Source organism: Amblyraja radiata, chromosome 15, assembly GCF_010909765.2.
Source record: "Amblyraja radiata isolate CabotCenter1 chromosome 15, sAmbRad1.1.pri, whole genome shotgun sequence".
NCBI classification, from domain to species: domain Eukaryota; kingdom Metazoa; phylum Chordata; class Chondrichthyes; order Rajiformes; family Rajidae; genus Amblyraja; species Amblyraja radiata.
The window spans coordinates 6,754,378-6,773,168 of record NC_045970.1 but is presented as its reverse complement, the minus strand read 5'-3'; the positions used below and the strand labels follow the sequence as shown (position 1 = coordinate 6,773,168).

Genomic DNA, 18,791 nt, shown 5'->3' with positions numbered 1-18,791 from the left:
ATATAAAATGCACTTTTCCCTAAAACTCAAAATAGTTCAATGACATTTATATTAAAAAATCAGATTTGTTATAATTCAGCATTTCAAGATTATCTGAAAAGGATGTGATTTGTTACTGCCAAAGGATTTAATTTTTTAAAGTGGCATTTTATTTAATGTACCAAACAAAATATATTTTGGACAGGGCATAGAACTGCGAAATAGGCCACTTGGTTAAAGTGTCTATTCTTTTTTTTTTAAATTGTCTATTCTATTGTTCAGCAAGATCATGCTGATTTCCTATTTGGCTTCATTCTCTGTTTTCTCACCATATTTCCTTAACCAATTCTCATCACCAAAAATTATTTGCATTTTAGCCTTGAATATACTTAATAAATCAGCATACACAGCACTTGGTTAGAAAATTCAAACACCAGAGAAAAACAAGATCTCCTCAACCTTAGGTGGTAGACCGTTAAAACCGAGACAATGCCCATTTACCCGAGGTATCGATGGCTAATTCTGGCCTTGCTGCCAGAGAAACACCGTCACAGCATTTAACGTTGCGAATCCTCTCAGAATCTTGTGTTTTCAAGGTGATAATCTTTCCTCCCTTTAATCTACTGGCATATTCTGCTTAATTTTTCCTCAAAGGACAACCTCACAGAAATAACCCAGTCAATCATCACTGAATCAATCCAAGGCAAGTACGTACTTTATCAAATCAAATGAGATTAAAACCAATGCAAATGAGATTAAAAAAGAGATTCACCCGCTGAGTTTCTCCAGCATTTTTGTCTACTTTCAATTTTTCCAGCATTTGCAGTTCTTTCTTAAAACTGTACATGGTATTCTGGCAGTGGCCTGTGCAAAGCCCTGTATGGTGAATATGAATTTCTCATGTACTCTAACCCTTTTGTAATAGGGACTAAAGGAATCTCTGGAAATAAGACATTTAGGCAAGTTTGGAATATGGTTAACCCATGATCGTTGGAAAAGGATGACGGGAAATTAGGCTAACACATGTGAAGGTCATTTAAAGGTCATTTTAGAAGCGGCAGTAGTTAGATTGTACAGCATAGCTGGCAGGAGCAAAAATAAACATTGGGTGTTTTTAAACTAGGCTGAGTGCAGGAGAATTGATCACAAGAAGTTACGCAACAATGCGTCTTGGTTATTATTTATAGCATCGATTTACAGAACAAATAGGGAAAATGGCTATTAAGTAAAGGAAGACAAGTTTCACCTGTCAGACAAATAGAGGGAACTCCCCCAGAGGTAAAAGGGAATCAACATTTACAAAGTTGATTACTGGTGAATTATTGTAAAAATGTTAAATCTGCATGTAACCATTGTACTGTGTATATTACAAATTGCTGCAAGTTTTCTGAGTTAATTAAGTATCTTCAAGGCCACACATGGAGTGCTTCTCTAGTGGACACTGTGAAAAGGCCAGAATAAACTGACTTGTTTGAGAAACTCGCCACTGCTGTAAGAGATTTTCTTTGTGTCCTGAACCAATCTGAGCCATGATTAAGAGAGTGGCTGAGGCCCATGTGAACGCAAGATTCAGGGTGCAGGACAAACACACAAATCCTGCCAATAAGGACCAACACTCCATGTGGCTTGATAACATTTTGTCCCTTCATGCTAACTATGCCTTTCAAAGGCAGTTTCTTCCTATTAGGAACATTTAACGCTCTCACTATTTAAGTAACATTCAGCTTTTCAATTCTAGTAACTGTGCGTTTCACATAATTTACACACACCTTGATATTAAGAGCAAAATCAGATACATTATATCCCGTCATTTCATCCAAGTTATTAAAACAGCGGAGGACTCTAGTTTTGGATTTATATTACCCCAACTAAATATGAAATTCTATCATATTATGATCACTCTTTCTCAGTATTACATTGTTAATTAATCCTTCTTGTTGCAAGAGCAAAGCTAAATTGGCCTGTTGTCTGGTTGAGTTACCAACATGTGTTGATAGTAAGAGATGGCAGGAGCTGGAGGAACTCAATGGGTCAGGCAACATCAGAGGAGAAAATGGACAGGAGATGTTTCAGGTCAGGATCCTTGTAGTTGGGGAGAGAAAGCTGGAAAACAAATTTGGGGATGGGACAAGTGATAGGTGGATACAAGTGAGGGGGGTTTGGTTGACAGATGGGTAGAGTGAATGACAAAAGTAGAGGTGAGAAGGAAAAGGGGTTTCAGATAAGGAGTGAAATGTGAAGCCAGAAGGAAGGAAATAGAAGGCATTTACTACCCAATGTGAATAGTAAATTCTCAAAATTGAAGTAGCACCACCCTATCCCCATTCTCTTTTCTGTGACCGCTCCTGTCTTTTCTCCTACTATGCAACCCCATACCTCCTTTTATCTCCATAGAACACTCATTCACCACCCCAGAGTCACAGGCCTCCTGTGACCACATTGACCTTGTGTCACAGGTAGCCTCTGGACCATTGGCTTCTACCGGCTTGTGGTCCGATCTTCCCAGTGGCGGAAGGGCTATGGAGCTGTACGCCTCTTTAACATTGGCATACAGCAGGTCCAATGTTTTCATATCCCTGGTGGGAAAGTGGGTTATGTACAAACCGGCAATTTTCACTCTACTTAAGAGGGGGATGAGAAGCGGATAGATGAAGTACATTACAAAGGCTAAAAATATTTTGAAGCTGGTTAGAGATACAACATCGAAATCGGCCCTTCGATCCACCAAGTCCATGCTGACCATCAATTCACACAATGTTAGGTGAAATAGATACCCTGGTCTATGTTTGGTCTCGGTAAAGGAGGTCACAATGGGAGCACTAAATGCAACAGACAAGATTTGAAGAGGTGCATATGTCTCCTGGAAGGAATGCTGAGAGTCTCAGGATGGAAGTGTAGGGACAGGCATTACATCTTCTGTGGTTGCAGGGGAAATTGTTTGGAATGGGGTGGGATAGGTTTGGAGGGAGTGGCCTCTAAAATAAGGAGTTTTAGAGGGAGTGGCCGCTACGGAAAGCGGAAGAAGGTGAGGATGAAAACATGTAGGAAGAACATGTGATGGGATCTCGATGGAGGTGGCAATGTCAAAGAATGAGGTGTTGAATGCGGAGCCTGGTGAGACGAAAGGCAAAGAACTCTACTCTAGTTCCACCTGGCGAAGGGTGAGTGGGAGTAGAAATGTGAGACACGGAGGAGACACAGACGAGGGGTCCATTCACATCAGCAGGGGATGCCCATTTACTGAAGGAGGATATCTTGGATGTCCTAGTGGAAAGCTTATCTTGGGAGCCGATGCAGAGGAGACAAAATTGGGACTAAGGAATGGTGTCCTTGCGAGAGGGATGGGAGAAGATGCAGTCTTGTAGCTGTGGGAGGCAGTGGGTTTGAGGTCGACGTCAGTCTGTCTCCTGTGAAGTAGACACAGAGAGATCGAGAAAGGGGAGGGAGGTGTCAGAGATAGGCCAAATGAATTTGAAGGCAGGGTGGAGGTTAGTAATGAAGTTTAAGAAGTCCACGAGTACTGCAAGGGTGCAGAGGGCAACCCCGATACAATTATCGATGTAACAGAGTTGTGTAATTAATGATGCCAGAATACGTTTGGCACAAGGACTGTTCAACATAACACTTGCACGGCACCAGCTATGCCCGGTACATTAAGCACTCCCTGTTCCAAAAGTACTACAGCAGGGGCCTCTAAACTATGCAGTACGAGGGTCACATTATATATTTTGCACATTTTTGCGGGCCGTAGGAATGTCACACACACACTCTCTTTTCCAGCTTTCTCCCCCCATCCCCACTCTTCAGTCTGAAGAGACCTGATCTCAAATCCATCTGTCTATTTCCTCTGCAGATGCTGCCTGACCTGCCGAGTTCCTCCAGCATTCAGATTTTTGCTCAAGCTTCTTGTATCTGCAGTTGTTTGTGTCTCCAGCGTGCATCCATATAACAATAGCATAGCATTGGACCAATTGTACAACTTCAAAGATGCGTTTTCAATGTACCTTTTTCTACGCTTCTTTTTACATGGAAACAAGGTTTTGATTGTTGGAATAACAATCTTATTCAAATGTCTCCGTACTCTGACTTTGCTGATTTTTTTTAATTTTTAAATAAGGTACCTAGCAATGTTTGAGGCCCAATCAAATGAAGCCGCTTAATCAATGATCTGACCTGCATCAGTGGGTATGTGACAAGAAAAATAAAAAATTGCCAGGCACGAAGAAATAACATGATATTGTACGTCCTTACCATCAACATGCTGTTTACCATCAGTTGACCAAAATCTTAACAAAACCAATCAGTAAGATAGGGCTTGGATACTGTGGGTATAACAACATCAGGAGCCGAATACAGATGACTCCCACATTACAGCTGTCTGTGTTGCAGACATTTTCCTTTACACAGAATTCACATATCACTAGCCAAGGATTTGTGAAACTGAATTAAATTTGCTCTCAGAATATGAAAAAACTAAATAGATTAATACAACATTTATTTTTCTTTCAACTATTGTTTGACGCATGCACAATCGATGTGACTTTGTGATGAGGCTGATCTCGGAAAGCAACCCCGCAATAATGCGGGGATGGCGTGAATTCTGCAATGAGCACATAGGACCATTCACGCTGCAACATTTCTCCATATCATGCTCCTCCCTGGCATGCAAATATCAGTGATCCTTCATTATTACTCAGTAAAGATGTTCGATCTCACTATATAAAAGCAATGTGGCAGATACTTTGCCTCAGGCTCCAGCAGCTCAAGATGCTGCACCTCCATTTTTCAATAGCATTTAAGAGTGGGCTTTAAATGCTAAATCTACCTGCAATTTTCATCCATGGAAAAATCAAAAAAGACCAACAAGCATTAAAAAGTGAAATGGTTCAGTAACAGAGCTATGATGTTGCTCACAGGAAAAAGAGGCACAAATGATATTTGCTATATTCCAAATGCCATGGAAGCAATTTCAAATTAATAATTAAAACAAAACAATTTTAAAATAATCAAAACCAAAGAAACATGGGCTTTCTAAACAAAGACACATATACCCAGTCAATCAAAGAATATGTGGTACCAGTCAGCAACTCCAACAGGTGGCAGCTGTTATTTAAATCCAATCAGTAGAAACCAGAGCTTTTTAACAATTTGCTTCCTGTATTCCCTAAATTACATTTCAGAAGCCTATTCATAACGAGGAACTACTAAACGTGCCAATGGACTGCTGGTACGGCAGTATTTCAAAGACCATCTTATTCAATTGAAGCATTAAATAGAAAAAAGTCACTCTCAATAATCAACTGCAGAGATAACTGAAATAGCTTGTTTGCATTCTGGAAAGATTTCAGGACCAGAGGGATGGCAAGCCTAAACTCGGAAGTTTAATTGTTCAGATAAACAATAATCAACTCTGCCTTGGAACTTGCGAGATAGTGGGATCATTCTGCTTATGAAAGAAATAGAATATCATCCAGCTCAGAAGATGTTTCAAACAGCCAATTGATCGTAAAGTTCAGGAAAAACAAAGTTGAAGTTTCTGAATTCTTGTGAATATGGCACAAGGGAACAATGTATATTTAGAAAAATTGTTTAGCATTAAAAACAATGCTCAACACAGAAGCATAATTAGGCTAAAGTTTCCAAAGGAAAGTAATACTGGGATGCATGAGAAAAGTCTCACCAAAAGGGCTCCATGGGCAAAGGTACAAGGACAAGAAGATAAACAGGTACACAAAATTGCTGGGGAAACTCAGCGGGTGCAGCAGCATCTATGGAACAAAGGAAATAGGCGACGTTTCGGGCCGAAACCCTTCTTCAGACTGGATTTAAAGAAGATAAACAGAACTGGATTAACAATGAAGATAGACACAAAATGCTGGAGTAACTCAGCGGGACAGGCAGCATCTCTGGAGAGAAGGAATGGGTGACATTTCAGGTCAAATCCTGTCTTCAGACTGATGGACAGGATAATGGAAATAAGCAAAGGTATTTCCCTTGGACTGGACAACAGAGGTAATGCACTGGTGGAAAAACAGAGGCTGCAGAGAAGAATAGAGGAGATTTATGCATCATTGTTACCTAGACCATTGAAATTCAGAGAGAGAACAGCAGGAAAGATGCTGTGGATTTGGAAGCTAACAAACTATTCAAAGCCCTCAGGAGCTTGCAGTTAGGTGGATTGATTTCTGAGCATGTGTTTCAAGAGTGGGACTTGTGAGGCGAGTGCTTACATGCTGTTTTCAAAAACTGTGAGAACCTTAAAATGTGTACAAGAATGCAGTTGAGGAATGATAGTTGAGAATCAAATGTGCAATGGAATAAAGGTCACAAGTAAAAATAAGCACTGTGGCCAAAATGAGTTCAGTTTAGTTTCTTGTCACGTGAATTCAATTCAATTCAACTTTATTGTCATTGCACAGATACAAGTATGGGTACAACGAAATGCAGTTTAGCGTCAGTCCGTAGTAAAAGTGCAATATAGAAATAAAAATACAGAATAAGCAAACAATGTGGACGGAGAGACTGGAGAAATCTATCGGCGGGACTCCGAGTTCAGAAATGTGACAGTGTTGTTATAGAAGCTGTTCCTCATCCTACTAGTACGAGACCTGAGGCTCCTGTACCGCCTCCCTGATGGGAGGAGGGCAAACAGTCCATGGTTAGGGTGGGAGGGGTCTTTGATGATCTTCCCGGACCGTCTCAGACACCGTTTTCGGTGGAGGGCATCCATGGCAGGGAGCGGGGCACCGATGATGTACTGAGCGGTTTTCACCACCCGTTGTAGTGCCTTCCTGTCCGCTACGGTGCAACTGCTGTACCATACCGTGAAGCAGGTGGTCAGGATGCTTTCGATGGTACAGCGGTAAAAGTTGGTCAGGATCTGGGGGGACAGGTGAGCTTTCTTGAGCCTACTCAGGAAGTAAAGGCGCTGCTGCGCCTTTTTGATCAGTTTGGAGGTGTTGAGGGACCAGGACAGATCCTCCGAGATGTGTACCCGGAGGAATTTGTAGTTGGAGACGCGCTCCACCTCAGTCCCGTTTATATGGATGGGGGTATGTCTGCCCCCTCTGTTCTTCCTGAAGTCAACAATAATTTCCTTCGTCTTCTTGGAGTTGAGGACGAGGTTATTGTTGGCACACCAGGTTGTCAGGTGCTGGACCTCCTCCCTGTAGGCCTGACTCGTCGTTGTCACTGATCAGTCCTACCACCGTGGTGTCGTCGGCAAATTTAATGATGGCGTTGGAGCCATTCTTAGGGACGCAGTCATGGGTGAAGAGGGATTAGAGGAGAGGGCTGAGCACACAGCCCTGTGGCACGCTGGTGTTCAGTGTTATAGTGGAGGAGGTGAGGTTGTTGACCCTAACAGACTGTGGTCTGTTGGTGAGGAAATCCAGTGTCCAATTGCAGAGAGAGGTGGAGATGCCAAGTCCGCTGAGTTTGGTGATCAAGCTAGCGGGGATGACAGTGTTAAAGGCAGAGCTGAAGCTTTTGTTGCATGCTGACCAGTCAGTGGGAAGACAATACATGATTACAATCGAGCCATTCACAGTGTACAGATACATGATAAGGGAAAAGTATGAAATGCTGCTATAGGAGTAGAGATTTAAAAGTATGGAGTGATCGTAATATTTGATTGCAGAGCTGCCGCTGTGGCTAGCACACAAATCTGGGTTGGGCACCATCTTGGAAGAACTCGAAGGGGAAGGTTCAAGAAAAACAAAAATGATGAGGGTTAAAATAATAGGGTAAATGGGATCTTTATTGAGGTCTGGCTTGTTTGACCGTAGGAAAGGAAAATTAACAAATCATCTCAATCTGAATGACCAGGAGATTTTTAACATTGCAAAATTGTAGGGAGCTTGATGGTTCTGCAGAGAAAAACTATTTAAAAAAATATCTGGTCAAGTAGGTTGAGGGTGAATGTCTTGTTTTAAAGTTTGATTTCTACTGGATGAGTGCAAAACAACACAGTGCTCAACATGGTCCAGGCAAATCTGGCAATGGACGGTTAAAGCAACTGAATGCCAGAAATCGTTCCAATGTAGTCATATTGTGCCAGGTATTGTGCTTCCCTGTAACCTTAGCTATGAGATTCCAACAACGTAGGCATAACAATGTCATCTTTATAGTGTAAACACATAAACAAAGATACCCATTTTCAAAAACTATTTGTCCCAGAGTACTGCTGGAATTTTCTGTATCTGTATTCTGCTTTAACTTTGAAAGGACGACAAAATATATTTGCACTAGGAAAACATTTATTGTGTTCAGTGCTTTACGATAATGAATCTGGAACCAGTTATATGTAGAAGAAAATACTGTTGATGACCTCTAAAGAAAAGTCGTCCTTGTGTTACTAGTCAGTAGAATCAAATTTGAAATTGACTGGTAGGTCAAATCCTGCCAAAATAGTTAGGATAGTAAAACAAAAACTATTAAAATGGCAAGAATATAATTACAATTTCTGCACATTCATTAAAAAATCGTTTCCCCAAAAAGCAATTGCCAAAATGGTTTAATGATCCATGTACCTCAATACTGCAATAGTTAATAGTGAATACTTCTTTATTTAACACTATTGCAGTGTTTTAGAATGTACATGTGTTTGAACAGTTGAGCAATTACATAAAATATAAATACATGCAAACTCTTTGCAACATTACGGTTCAATAACTGCTACACAAGATATTTCAGGAAATTTAGTTCCAATTTATTTTCAGATCAAATTGAATTATGTATGCTATAACTTGAATCACTTTCAAAACCAAATCCAAGTCAATGTGCTTAGCTTCAAAACAAATGTTAAATTATATCTGAAGGCAAGTTATCATTTTGTTTTAAGTTCCCAATATATTTTATCTAGCATTGAAAGATTGATGAAGAGTGCATAAATGATCGCGTGAATGGTATTTTGGGTACTGAAAACAATGGTGAATGTCAATGCATCCTGCTATTTCATTCCAATGGATGTTTCAATGTTTTAATGCCGCTACAGTGATATGCATTGTAAGCATCATGCTTGAATAAATATGACATACAGGTGAAAATACGCACATAAACCAACAGCCAAGTCATGCATGGGTTAACAACTGACTGGAAGGAAATGTAGTAATTTCATACCCCTGTCATGAACAGGTTAGGTGCAGACACTGACGCAAGACTGCAACCATAGCTATCCTGATGAAAGAAACATAGTACAACTTTAGTCATCAACAACACAAGCACAGGGACACACAATCACATTGAAAAAGGATTAAGACAAAACCTTGATATAAAAACTTCAAGGGCCAAAAAGTAGTTTTATTATAGGATGGTTTATTATGAAACAATTTAAAATGCATGATACAGCATCTACAATGCCCTCCATAATGTTTGGAACAAAGGCCCATCATTTATTTATTTGCCTCAGTACTCCACAATTTGAGATTTGTAATAGAAATAAAATCACATGTGGTTAAAGTGCACATTGTCAGATATTAATAAAGGCCATTTTTATACATTTTGATTTCACCATGTAGAAATTACAGCAGTGTTTATACATTATACCCCCCCCACCCACAATTTCAGGGCACCATAATGTTTGGGACACTGCAATGTCATGTAGATGAAAGCAGTCATGTTTAGTATTTTGTTGCATATCCTTTGCAAACAATGACTGCTTGTAGTCTGCGATTCATGGACATCACCGGTTGCTGGGTGTCTTCTCTGGTGATGCTCTGTCAGGCCTGTATTGCAGCATTCTTTAGCTTATGCTTGTTTTTGGGGCTGGTCCCCTTCAGTTTTCTATTCAGCATATAAAAGGCATTCTCAATTGGGTTCAGATCGGGAGATTGACTTGGCCACTCAAGAACTGACCATTTTTTAGCTTTGTAAAACTTCTTTGTTTCTTCAGCCGTATGTTTAGGATCATTGTCTTGCTATAGAATGAACCGCCAGCCAATGAGTTTTGAGGTATTTGTTTGAACTTGTGCAGATAGGATGTGTCGAGACAAGAGTCAAGAGACAAGAGACATTTATTATCACATGTACCAATTGGTACAGCGCAATTTGTTGTCACCTTACAGTCATACGAATAAAAAGAGCACAGAACACGATAGTCTTTAACACAGACATCCCCACACAGCGGAATCAAAGTTTCCCACTCTGAGGGAAGGCACCAAAGTTCAGTCATCCTCCTCTGTTGTCCTCAGTTGTTCACCCGTGGTCGGGGGGTCCCGAACCCCTCGCTGTCGCCGCTACGGGCGGTCCGATATTTAGGTCCGCTCGCCGGATGATGAAACTCCGACGTCGGAACGAGAGAACATTCTCCGCGGATTGGACTTCCGAATCGGCCACTTCCTACGGAGACTGCGGCTCCCGAAGTCCACAGGCCGAGCTGGGCGGAGATTCACACTGGCGGCAATCGGAAAAGGGATCCCAGGACTCCACGATGTTGAAGTCAGCGCCGCCCGCGCTGGGAGCTCCGCAAACCACAGCTCCGCGATGTTGAAGTAGCAGGCCCAACACTCCGGAGCTTCAAACCGCGATCCAGGTAAGGCATCGACCGCACCGCGGTGAATCCAGTGCTGCGCCGCTGCTGAAGCTTTGGTCCGGTCCCCGGCAGGAAAGGCCGCGCCAATCCTGTTGGTAGGCCGCGAGGAATTGACTGAGAAACGGTTTCCCCCTTACCCTACCCCCCCTCCCCCACATAAAAATACTAAAAAAAAAATCCAAAACGTACTTTTAAACAAACTAAAAATAAAAAAAAGATAGAAATTCTCTTGCTGTAGAATGAACTGCTGGCCAATGAGTTTTGAGGCATTAGTTTGAACTTAAGCAGATAGGATGTGTCTATACACTTCAGAATTCATTATGCTACTACCATCAGCAGTTGTATCATCAATGAAGATAAGTGAGCCAGTACCTTCAGCAGCCATACATGCCCAGGCCATAACACCCGCACCACCGTGTTTCACAGATGAGGTGGTATGCTTTGGATCTTGGGCAGTTCCTTCTCTCCTCCATACTTTGCTCTTGCCATCACTTATGTTAATCTTCGTCTCATCTGTCCACAAGATCTTTTTCCAGAACTGTGGTTGCTCTTTTAAGTACTTCTTGGCAAACTGTAACCTGGCCATCCTATTTTTGTGGCTAACCAGTCGTTTGCATCTTGCAGTGTTGCCTCTGTATTTCTGTTCATGAAGTCTTCTGCGGACAGTGGTCATTGACAAATCCACACCTGAATTCTGAAGAGTTTTTCTGATCTGTCGGACACGTGTTTGGGGATTTTTCTTTATTATAGAGAGAATCCTTCTGTCATCAGCTGTGGAGGTCTTCCTTGGCCTGCCAGTCCCTTTGCGATTAGTAAGCTCACCAGTGCTCTCTTTCTTCTTAATGATGTTCCAAACAGTTGTTTTGGTAAGCCTATGGTTTGGCTGATGTCTCCAACAGTTTTATTCTTGCTTCTCATCTCATAATGGCTTAGTTGACTTTCATTGGCACAACTTTGGTCCTCATGTTGATAAACAGCAATAAAAGTTTCCTAAGGTGATGGAAAGACTGGAGGACAGACTAGGTGCTGAGAACTCTCTTATACCTGCATGAAGGAGGTAATTAAACATACCTGAGCAACTACAAACACCCGCAGAGCTGTGTCCCAAACATTATGGTACCCTGAAATGGGGAGGGCGGGGCAGACTATGTATAAACACTGCTGTAATTTCTACATGGTGAAACCAAAATGTATAAAAATACCCTTTAATAAAATCTGACAATGCGCACTTTAATCACATTTGATTTTTTCTATTACTAATCTCAAATTGTGGAGTACAGAGGCAAATAAATAAATGGTGGGTCTTTGCCCCAAACATTATGGAGGGCACTGTATATAAGGACTTCATGTAAAAAAACAAGTACACAAGTAAATTGCAGTTTTATTTGCATTATTTATATTTTACCCTTAAGTTCTCCCCAATATCCCAGCAAGTCAAATAAACACCCAATTGCTAAGTAAGTCAGCTCTTACTGACAAACTGCTTAAATCATACCCATGCTGATTCTCACTCAATGATGACACTGAGTACAATTAACAGCAAATGAAAATATGTTTGAATAAATCCCTTTCTCATTGTGTCCACTGTTCAGGCATAACACATGAAACTATCAATTTGTGGAACCAGAATTTTCAAACGAGGATCTGAGGGGTTATCTCCTATGATCCATAAAATTGTCAAATGGGGAAAAAAACAACATGCTCTATTGCTACCCAGTGCTCCAGCATATCCAGCAATACCAACCCCATGGTCAGGGAGTCAGAAAACCATGTGCCTTGATTGGCATTAGTCAGTCCTACGCTCTCTGGTTGCAAGAGATGTCAAATTGTGAGGTGGAATCTGACCAAAAGAAAATTGTGATAAGAAAAAAATATTAGGCCTCGAATTTATGTATTTCATACCACTCACTTCATGACTCACCTCTATGCTCCAAAACTATGATTACATTAGTTGGTTCATCCTTCTTTAAAAAAAATCCTGTGGACAATTTAGCTAATCTAGTTTAGTGTTTCAATTGAAGCAAAAATATATATTTGAAAGAGTAAGATCATTGTACCATAGAAAACATTTCAGCAAAATTTGAAGTAGTGCTACTATCTGCTTAAGTTGGAAATTACTGATGGGTACGATTTCGATTTGTTATTTCAGTAAATGCACCAAACTGTCAGTAGTGATTCTCAGATACACTGATGTTGAAGCAAGCAACAATATACCACATTAGATGTAGAACAAATATCTATGGACCATGTAAGTTATTACCATGTAATTGATTGGGCCATCACAATTTTGGCCTGCTCCAATAATATTTAATACATTGACTTTAATACTACCTTCCCTTCATTCCTTCTCAAGTCCATGTTTCAATTATGGCTCATTTCCTTCCCCCCACCCCCAATAAAGACAACACCTTTTATACTTTGGACAGCTAGCATAGGAATGAGTTCTGCATGCTAGTGGTTGACCTGGATAGAAGTAGCACGAGCACTAGACCTAATGACAGGTATCACCGCACACTATTGCTCAACATCACATTGGTGTTTGATCTTGCTAGAATTCCCCTGTCATATGAAGGATAAACTATTTTCCAGACCCTATATCATGGAATGTGAGAGTGGAATAGATATGGCTTGTGGCGGAACGTACAGAATGCTGTACAATTTATTTTGTAATTATTTTACTATGGCGGTGGTGTTTTAAAAATATATATATTGTAAGTGCCTTCATATTTTTAAGAATTAAAAACAAAACAATTTAGTTCAATGTAGATGAATACAATGAAAGAGAGAAACGAGTGGCAGCTTTAAGAGTGCCCTAGCAAAGTAGGGCACCGAGCAGCGCCAAACATATACAGATACAAAGATACAGCACGGAAACAGGCCCTTCGGCCCACCGAGTCCGCGCCGACAGCGATACCGCACACTAACATTATCTTACACGCACTAGGGACAATTTACAATTACACCAAGCCAATTAACCTACAAACCTGTAGGTCTTTGGAGCGTGGGAGGAAACCAGAGATCTCGGACAAAACCCATGCAGGTCATGGGGAGAACGTACAAACTCCGTACAGACAGCACCCGTAGTCAGGATAGAACCCGGGTTTCTGGCGCTGTAAGGCAGTAAGTCTACCGCTATGTCACCGTGCTACCATAGTGGTGCTGGTGCCAGGATAAGGTGTACTTCTAACATGAAGATCACAATTGTCAGCCTGTAGGTGAATGGCAGCAGGTGGCTTCTGTGCAGGCTTCAACACCGCCCTCCAGAACAGGAGATACATGATGAGTTTCTTGCAGAAAACCCATACCCTTCTAGGAGACTAATCTGTTGGTTCCTGGTGGCGAAGGGGGTTTGCAGTCACCTCAGCTCCCTATCAAGTAGGGTGGATACTTTGTTGGCTTCGATTTTCCAGCCTCAGATCCTGGAAGTCCAGGATCTTGTTCCTATCCGTTTGCCCCACCTCGCCGTGCACATGGATAGCGTGCCATTGCAGTTTGTGAATGTGTACATCCTCCCCAAGCCCAGCATATTGCAGGCCCGCCTTTCTCAGGACGTGTCCACACTCTGGAACTCCATTGACCCTGGTGAGTGCATTATCCCCAGGGGGGTGGGGGTGAGGGACTCACTTAAACTGTACCTCAAAGGAGCTGATCATTCTGGTATACAGTGAGGCTGGCCGTCGATGAAGAAGTTGAAGGGGCTCTTTTGACGGGTGAATATCTAGCGAAATCTCTATCCTGGCTCCAGTGCCTACACCTGGAGGTCTGGGGGGCTCTCGGATTGAACTCCTGTACGTTTCAAAGGCCTCGGCGGCCTCCGTGTGGCGGCTGGTGCCGAGCTCAGACCACCACCTGGTGTGGGCCGAGTTCGCCCTGCTGTGCACATGGGTGACACCCACCTACTGGCACGTTAACAACTGGCTTTAGACTTCCTTTGGACATTGAGAAACAGAGTGGGCAACTGCAGTGCAGCAGATAAATGCAAAGTTACCCACTTTGGTATGAAGTCAGGAAAGTTGGGTAGGATTTACATGGTTATAGACTGGGAAACATTGATGAACAAGGAAATCTGAGGCATTTTCTACACCAATCATTGAAAGTAGATTCAGCAAGCAACTATTATCACAAATGTTAATTTGGAACAATGAGGGAACCTATTGAAATGTAAAATTCTGGCTGGGGGAAAACAAGGCCACGTCTCAGGATACAAGGACTGGCCTCATTTAGGACCACAGTGGAGGAAAAAAATCCAGAAGATTGCCAATCTGTGGAATTCCCTACCACAGAATGCTGCGAAGATCAAGTTGATGATTGTATTTAAATTTGAGTCAGAGTATAGAATCAAAAGGCATCAAGGCGTATGAGGAATATGAGAGTGGAATAAAGGATCATTCACAATCATCTTGAATGGCAGGGTAAGCATTAAGGTAGGTATGTTGCAAAACTTACCTTCAGCGGCAGTGCAGATCTGTCGCTGCCCGTGTGCGAGATTTTGGTGCCTTTGAAAGGGGGGGGCGGGTTTAAAACGCGATTTTCTCTCGGCTATTCAAATCGAGGTTGTTCAGCCTACTTAGTTGCTGACGAAAAATCGCTGCGACATTAGTTCGCTGCAGCTATTTTTAAACTAAATTGGTTTATTTAATTGTTATAGTAGGTTAAAAATCATCCTCTAAACCCGCGACCGCCGCCAACGGGACGGATCTCATGTAGGGGACAACGCAAGGTAGGCTGTTTATTTTTACATTAAAAAGCGCTTCTTAAGATCCCTTTATACAAAATTTTATGTTGCGAGTAGCTGATTTGGGGGCCTATTAAATCCTGCAGTATTTTTCTGGGCATATGGGGTACAAATTCACCGCAATGGCAGCGTTCCAAACCAACGCGTTCCACTCGAAAGCTGATGGGCATTAATTTACAGCAATTGAACACTAAATTCCTTCCATTTGGCCTATAAATTAATGTCAATGATATATAAAAATCATGTTTTATTGTGAATTCTTGTGTGAATGTTATTTGGACACTTTGGCTATTTAAAAATGTTAATCTTTCCTTAAGAAATGGATAGATGTTTAGATCTAGTAATTGAATTTTGGAATTAGCTACAATTGGGTAACTAACTAATTATATGCTTTAATTTCAGGTCATCCAAGTAAGATTGTTTAATATTTGTTTCAGAATGCTTCATAGAAACATAGAAACATAGAAAGTAGGTGCGAGAGTAGACCACCAGGTCCGTCGAGCCCGCACCGCCATTCGCTCATGGCTGAACACTAAACAGACACACTTACCCACAAACAGTAGACACAGGACACAGAACACAAGACACTACCCTCCCCTTTATACCGCTATCACCCCTCTCCACCCCAAGAACCTCGTGATCTCCTGGGGGAGGCAAAAAAACGGATAAAAACCCAGGTCCAATTCGGGAAAAAAATCCGGGAAATTCCTCTCCGACCCCAATCCAGGCGATCGACACTTGTCCAGGAGATCACTCAGGTCTTACTATACTAGTAATTTATTTCAGTTCTCTTAATTTTTAATAAAGTTATGGGCTTTAGACTGTCCTCGATCACAGCTTTTGTGTTAAGTCAATGGAAAATCAATAGGGAACAAGATGCTAATTTCCGAGTATGAAAATGGCCATAACCTTTTTAATACTGAAGATATGAAAGTGAATTAGGTGTCAAATTAAACTTCTTTTTATGCTTAATCTGATGGGATAAATTGCAGACTTGATTTTTTTAATCTCAAAATTTTGGAACATTGCTAATTAAGGGCTGAACGATACACCCAGCTCATACTTTCTATGATTCTAATTGTACTTAATTTCAAAGAATATTAATTTTTCTTCCACTGTTCCTTTGTTCTTCCCCACCTGCCATGCAATACTATCCAAAGTTTTGCTGATTATTCAACTCATAGATGATGTCACCACAAACAACCTCCAGTACTTTCTCAGTACAATGGCTAGAAGCCCATCATCAATTTTAGGCCACATTTAAGCACCGTGAAAGACGTCACGGTCTTATAGATCAAACGGCCAGCCTCTTCCCACCACAAGGGATTGCAGTTCACCGGCATTTAAATATTACATTAAAATATTCCTTATTTTACGCTTTCAACTTCAATGCCATATCCAACTGATAACTTAAATTTTAATTAAAGTAATGGAATACTATATGTATAAAGATATTTGAAACATTATTTGTTTTTAATGTTTAGTTATCTTTGCCAAGGCAACAAGCAGGCATCCATTCTAATTCAAGGTATCACTTTGTTATTCTGCCACATGACACACGAGAAGATCGGTGTACAGAAACCTCACTGAAGAATGGTAATATTAAATGCAGGAGTACATTACACTAACAGGGGACAGATAAACTTTCTTTCCACAATAGAATTAAAGGAATGCATGAGATAACTCCTGGCAGCAATGGTGGAATTTTCCATCTTGGTGGAGTCTAAAAAAAAGTCACTTAAACCTATAATTTTTTCCCACATGCACAGGCAAAACACTGCAATTAAAATGGACAAAAATCGCCTGGAGAATATAAACTGTTATGCATTTTTTAATTGATAGAAGATTGCTCCTCATCACTAAAGATCCTGTCAACGTATCACCGAGATATACAGTATGTATAACATGATTAGTGATTATTGTGCAAGTGCAAATAAAAGCTAGCTTAGATGAGGCATCTTGGTTGGCATGGATGAGGAGCCCAAAGGCCTATTCCTGTACTGTATAACTATGTCTAATATTAATGTATTCCACTCCAAGTTGAATGGAGCATTGCTCAATTGAAATCATAAGATAAATATTTCCAATCCAGATAAAGGAAGAATCCTTATCAGGTCATTTCTGTTTTAAATTGGACCAAAGGGCAGACGTATTCAAGAGCCTGTCTCATCACTAGAACAGATTTGGAGGGATCTGGACCAAATGCAGGCAGGTGGGACTAGTGTAGATGGGGCATCTTGGTTGGCAAGGGCAAGTTGGGCCGAAGAGAATTATTTCTGTGCTGAACAATTCTACGACTGAGTTCTTTCATTAATTTCAATGAAAAGTTCAGAGTTTATTCTCTACCCCCAGATGGAGTAGAAATTTAGAACAGAAGTGAACAAAAAATATGATTCATCATTAGCAGTTGGGGCAGCACAAAAAATAATCTTCAGAATGTTTGATAGATTTTTGGTATGAAGAACAGCATTCAAGTTTTGCATGTTGACATCAATATAGTTATTAATTGATTGCCATTCAAAAATCACATTTCACGTTCCTTTCATGACATCCCAAATCATTAAAAAAAAATGTATTCACTTTTACAAAAATGACGCAATCACTTACAGTTTACAATCCTAACACTCCCCACAGTATAGACAATCCACAATGCTTTCACGTGGCCTGATTAGGCAATGTGGAATGCCATTAATGGCCTAGTTTTGACAACGAACAGCCCTGTAGGTTTATTGCTGTGAAGCACAGCTGTATCAGAGCCCAAGGATTTGACAATATCAGCATTATCAATGCCCATTGTAGTTAATGTATAGGTTTAACACTCAATTAATCGTGGTAATGGTTCCCAATGATCAGGCAACAGAGATATAACATCACAATCTGAGTCCTCACTATGTTACCCCATGAACCATCTCTCTCCAGTCTGCCTTCCCTTCCTTTAAATGGAGCATATACCTGGGTGTCAACAAGTCTTTACCCTTTGATCCTCCATGCCAAGTCCTGTCTCAGGAAAAGATTTCTCAGTGACAGTGGAAAAGTTTCAAGGATATTCTCCAAACCTTGAGATTTTCACTGACTCCTGAGAATTTAACTTATAACTAGTGCAGAAGCAGCCACAAGATCACGGCAAACTTTCCAAAATGAGTTGAATTCGTACCTGGATGCCAAAGCAATAATTCTTCCCAACTTGTCTACTTCTAGTCATCAAATAAATTAAATATTAATAAAACAGTAATAACCTTTCCACCTCAATGAACTATGAATGAGGATATGCGATCTGGCATCATCAAGTGCACCTAACACTACACAAGTCTGACTTGTTTTACAAAGAAAGATCAATTGCTTTATCCTGCACCTTTTTCTTCAGATGAGCCACGTCTGCAAGCCACATAATACTCACGCTAGTTTTTTTTTTAAAAAGGTCATTTATGTTACAGAACATTGGAATCCTTAAATTATCGACAACATCCACGTCAAATGTCAACGCACCTACATTTAAAAGATTAAAAACGGCAGGTGCTGGAAATCTAAACTAAAAACAGAAAATGC

At 40.9% G+C, this 18,791-nt stretch overlaps 1 protein-coding gene across 2 annotated transcripts in view; it reads right to left on the bottom strand.

Annotated features, from left to right (window-relative positions):
- The window catches only part of tbc1d12 (TBC1 domain family member 12), a 96,085-nt gene that overhangs the window by 36,963 nt on the left and 40,331 nt on the right, over positions 1–18,791 (bottom strand). Inside the window, exon 3 of one of the 2 annotated variants that reach the window (XM_033033577.1) lies at positions 9,100–9,156. The exons of the other annotated variant lie outside the window; for it this stretch is intronic. Coding sequence (XP_032889468.1) covers positions 9,100–9,156 — 57 coding nt within the window. The remainder of the gene's footprint in view (positions 1–9,099; positions 9,157–18,791) is intronic. 2 annotated transcript variants of the gene reach the window in all.